General features: G+C 40.7%; 1 protein-coding gene across 1 annotated transcript; it reads left to right on the forward strand.

Moving 5' to 3' along the window:
* Positions 1-1,435: 1,435 nt before the first annotated feature.
* Positions 1,436-3,181, forward strand: LOC110906797. Its single transcript, XM_022151874.2, has 2 exons — positions 1,436-2,076; positions 2,382-3,181. Exons 1-2 carry the CDS (start codon positions 1,557-1,559, stop codon positions 3,179-3,181), a joined length of 1,320 nt encoding a protein of 439 aa, XP_022007566.1. The 5' UTR covers positions 1,436-1,556.
* Positions 3,182-3,654: the final 473 nt, after the last annotated feature.

The following is a 3,654-nucleotide window of genomic DNA, read 5'->3' on the forward strand; positions in this document are numbered from 1 at the left end:
GTATAATCCGGCAGCAGAACATTTCCCCTTAAGCTACCGTCCAGATGGCGTAGCTGATAAATCATAATTCATCAAAGAAATTGCTATGGATCCGTTAGAGAAAACAAAGCTGCCACACAACGTGGGAAATACAATGGTCTCACAGACCCAGATGACCATCTCCAAGTATTCACAAGCGTAGGCGTTATGGGAGGATGGTCATTACCAGTATGGTGTCATCTATTTGTTCAAACCTTCGTGGGCGCAGCACGCGCATGGTTTGATAGCTTACCAGCGGGGGAAATCAAGTCTTGGATGGATTTCCAAGAGAAATTTCTATCATACCTGAGCCAACAACGAAGGTACACGAGAGATCCAGCAGATGTCTTGAACATTTGGCGTAAAGAAAATGAAGGTATCGAAGACTTCATCACCAGGTACAACAGAGAATGTCTGGAAATCGGAAGCGCTGGAGACGAAATCATGCGCCGTCAAATGTGATGACCTCCACACACATGATGGAATATTCAAATTTCCAAGGAATTCAAAGAGGATTACCTAAAAGCCCTTGCAAAATATAAATCCAATACGCCCCAAAACAAAAACATGTAATTTTCTTCTTCTTCATGTCTAGCCATCTTCTTCTTTAATTCATCAGTCATCACCACCAATATCCTCTTCTTTGATTCACCATCGCATCGTTCTAGCCTCTCTTGAAATGTTGTCCAACCATGGTCTTCTTCTATACTACCATTTCAAAAAACCAAATTCGACATTGGTAGCAACACAAATCACGAAGTGCCGTCCAAGAAAATCTTAGACTGGAGGGTATGGGGAGGGTCATCCCCATGAAGATGGGCCGCCACGTAGGCCGCCACGTCACCGGGAGTGAGGATGGACCTAAAGGGGATGGACCAAGGGGTGGAGGATGGGGCCCCACACTATTTATAAAAACAATTAAAAAATATTAAATGGATTTGATTTTAGAGAGAGAGGAGAGAGAAAGAAGAGAGAGGAGAGAGAACCAGGTCCGTCGAGCACGTTGTTGGGGAGCCGGAGAAGACGGGACAAGCCTATGGGGGGCGGTGTGGGGGTGCGATGCCGGGCCAAGGCCGGCCCCCATACCCTCCACTCTTAGAAACTATAACCGAACATATGCAAACGAACAATATATGTCTGAGCTTAAAGCATTTATGAAAGTGGCGGACTCTTAAAAAAGAGACCATACATGTTCTGCTATAAGGCTACACGGTATGGGGGTCGGCCCCGGCCCGTCGCGGGTCGGCGACGATCCAAACACCGTGCCGCCCCCTACCGTCGCCGTCCTCTCCGTCCATATGTTGCCGTTTGCGACGATGCAAAAATAGTGGGTCCCCTCAATTTTTTTGACCGTTACTAAATAAAAAAAACAAAAATACCAAATTGGGGAAAATGCCAAACGGTCAATTTTTAAAATATATAAATATTACTTCCATTTTCACTATCAAACACCAAATTAACCTCAACAATTCACCTCTTTCTCATATAATTTTTACACTCCTTCCACTATTCTCTCAACCTTCTTCCACATAATTTTCATGGATCCGTTCAACAACCCGGAGAACCCGAACACTTCGAACAACCCGAATACTCCCAACAATCCGACCCAACCAAATGTTTTTTCGGTTCCGGGATATTATCCAACGCTAGAACCGAACCAATTCTCCCAATATTCATCGAACGCGTTTGCTTCATTCCAACAATCGCCAAACCAATTCACTCAAATCTCCCAAAATCAAGCTCTTCAACAAATGATGATGCGGGGTGCTTGGAACTTCCCACCTGTTCAACGTCAACCGATCCCCACACCCCCCGTTCAACGTCAACCGATCCCCACACCCCCCGTTCAACCTCAACCGATCTCGACCCAATCCGAACCCGAAGACGATGTGGAGATTGTGCCTGAAACCCAACCGCCTAAAGGGAAAGGAAAACGAAACAAAGGCAAACAAGTAGTGGGTGATCAAACGTCGAAACCGAAGGCGATTAAGTGGACCCCAATCGAAGAAGAAGCCTTAGCCAAGGCTTTCATTGGCACTTCCGACAACCCGGTAAAAGGTTCGTACTTTTTTAAAGTTTACATCTTTTTAAAGTTTACATTTTTTAAAGTTTAAATTTTTAAAGTTTAAATTTTTAAAGTTTAAATTTTTAAAATTTTAATTTTTTTTTTCTTAACAGTGGGTTTATATTTTAGTTTTAAAGTTTATTTTTTGTTTAAGTTTATTAGTTTTTAAGTTTAGTTTTTTATTAGGCTTAACAGTTTTAAATTTTTTATTTTTTTTTTCTTAACAGTAAGTTTTTTTTTTTTTTTTGTTTTAAAGTTTGTTTTGTTTTTTTAATTTTCTTTGTTTGTTTTTTTATAGGTAATAACCAACCGGGTGACGGGTTTTGGTCCAAGGTATTGGCCAAGTTTCTCGCCATGATGGACCAAGGCCCGTATAGAGATATCGACTCGGTTTCCTCGAAGTGGCGAAAATTGAACTCGGCCATTAATCGGTTTTGCGAGGAGTATAACAAATTATATACAAGTGACTGTCGTAGCGGGTGGAACGACGAGGATGTATTCAAAATGGCATTGGAAAAGTATAAGCAACATAATCATGGTTCCAACTTTCCTCACGTTCGCGCGTGGATGGTTGTAAAAGACGACCCAAAATGGGCGCCCATTCCTAACGAGGTGGCGATGGCGAAACGCCAAAAAACATCGGAAACGGGTAGTTTAAGCGCCGGTGGATCGGACGCGAGGTGTCACATTAACTTAAATGATGACGCCGACTATGACGAAGACGAGTATAACGTACGTGAACCCGAGCGTCCACCGGGCCGAGACAAAACAAAGAAGGAGCGGGCCAAGGGAAAAGAAAAGGAAAAGGTGGACCCGAACATGCTTGAGTTTATGGAACACCTAAAAGTGTACAACGACATCTCGGCTCAAAAGACGAAGACGAAGGAGCGGGCCGTCGAAGAAAAAAGTCGTGCATCGGACGAAAAGTTAAAAGAGAAGGTCCGATTGTCGAATGAGAAAATCCGAATCTCCGATGAAAAAATTCGGCTTAAGGAATGGGAAATAATGATGATGAATGTCGAGGACGAACCCGAGACGAAACGTTCGATGTTGAAAAAATTACAACACGACATCATGAAAAAACACCAAATTATTTAACTTCATGTTTATTTTTATTAAGTCTTTTTTTTTAAGTTTATGTATTTTTTTTTTAATATTTATGTAATGTGGATTTAATATTAATGAAAATATTTTATTAGTATATTTGTTAAATGTTAAAAAAAATAGAATACTAAAAAAAATAAAAAAAACATAAAAAGTGGTGGAGGACTATGATTAGGATCATCCTATCATGCCTTCTAGTTTTGGAGGATGGACCATCTTAGAGAAGAATGTGACATGGCGCCTACGTGGCGGATCATCCTACAATGATGGTCCATCACCATACCATGTAGTCTAATATTATGACTAAACTAAAATGAATTTAATATCTAGGCCATAATCGAGATTCAATGAAACACATAATTGACTAAATTAAAAAGAAAAATCCAATAATCCACATAAATTAACAACTACTATTTAAATTGTTTGTAACACCCACATAAAGTGACGTATGATGTTAATCTAAACAA

Source organism: Helianthus annuus, chromosome 14, assembly GCF_002127325.2.
Source record: "Helianthus annuus cultivar XRQ/B chromosome 14, HanXRQr2.0-SUNRISE, whole genome shotgun sequence".
In the NCBI taxonomy this organism is placed as follows: Eukaryota; Viridiplantae; Streptophyta; class Magnoliopsida; order Asterales; family Asteraceae; genus Helianthus; species Helianthus annuus.

What these genes read in the sequence shown, in the direction of transcription:
- LOC110906797 (XM_022151874.2), top strand. Translation starts at nt 1,557, where the DNA reads ATGGATCCGTTCAACAACCCGGAGAACCCGAACACTTCGAACAACCCG. An exon ending in TTCCGACAACCCGGTAAAAG is followed by an intron (nt 2,077 to 2,381) that starts GTTCGTACTTTT and finishes GTTTTTTTATAG; the next exon opens with GTAATAACCAACCGGGTGAC.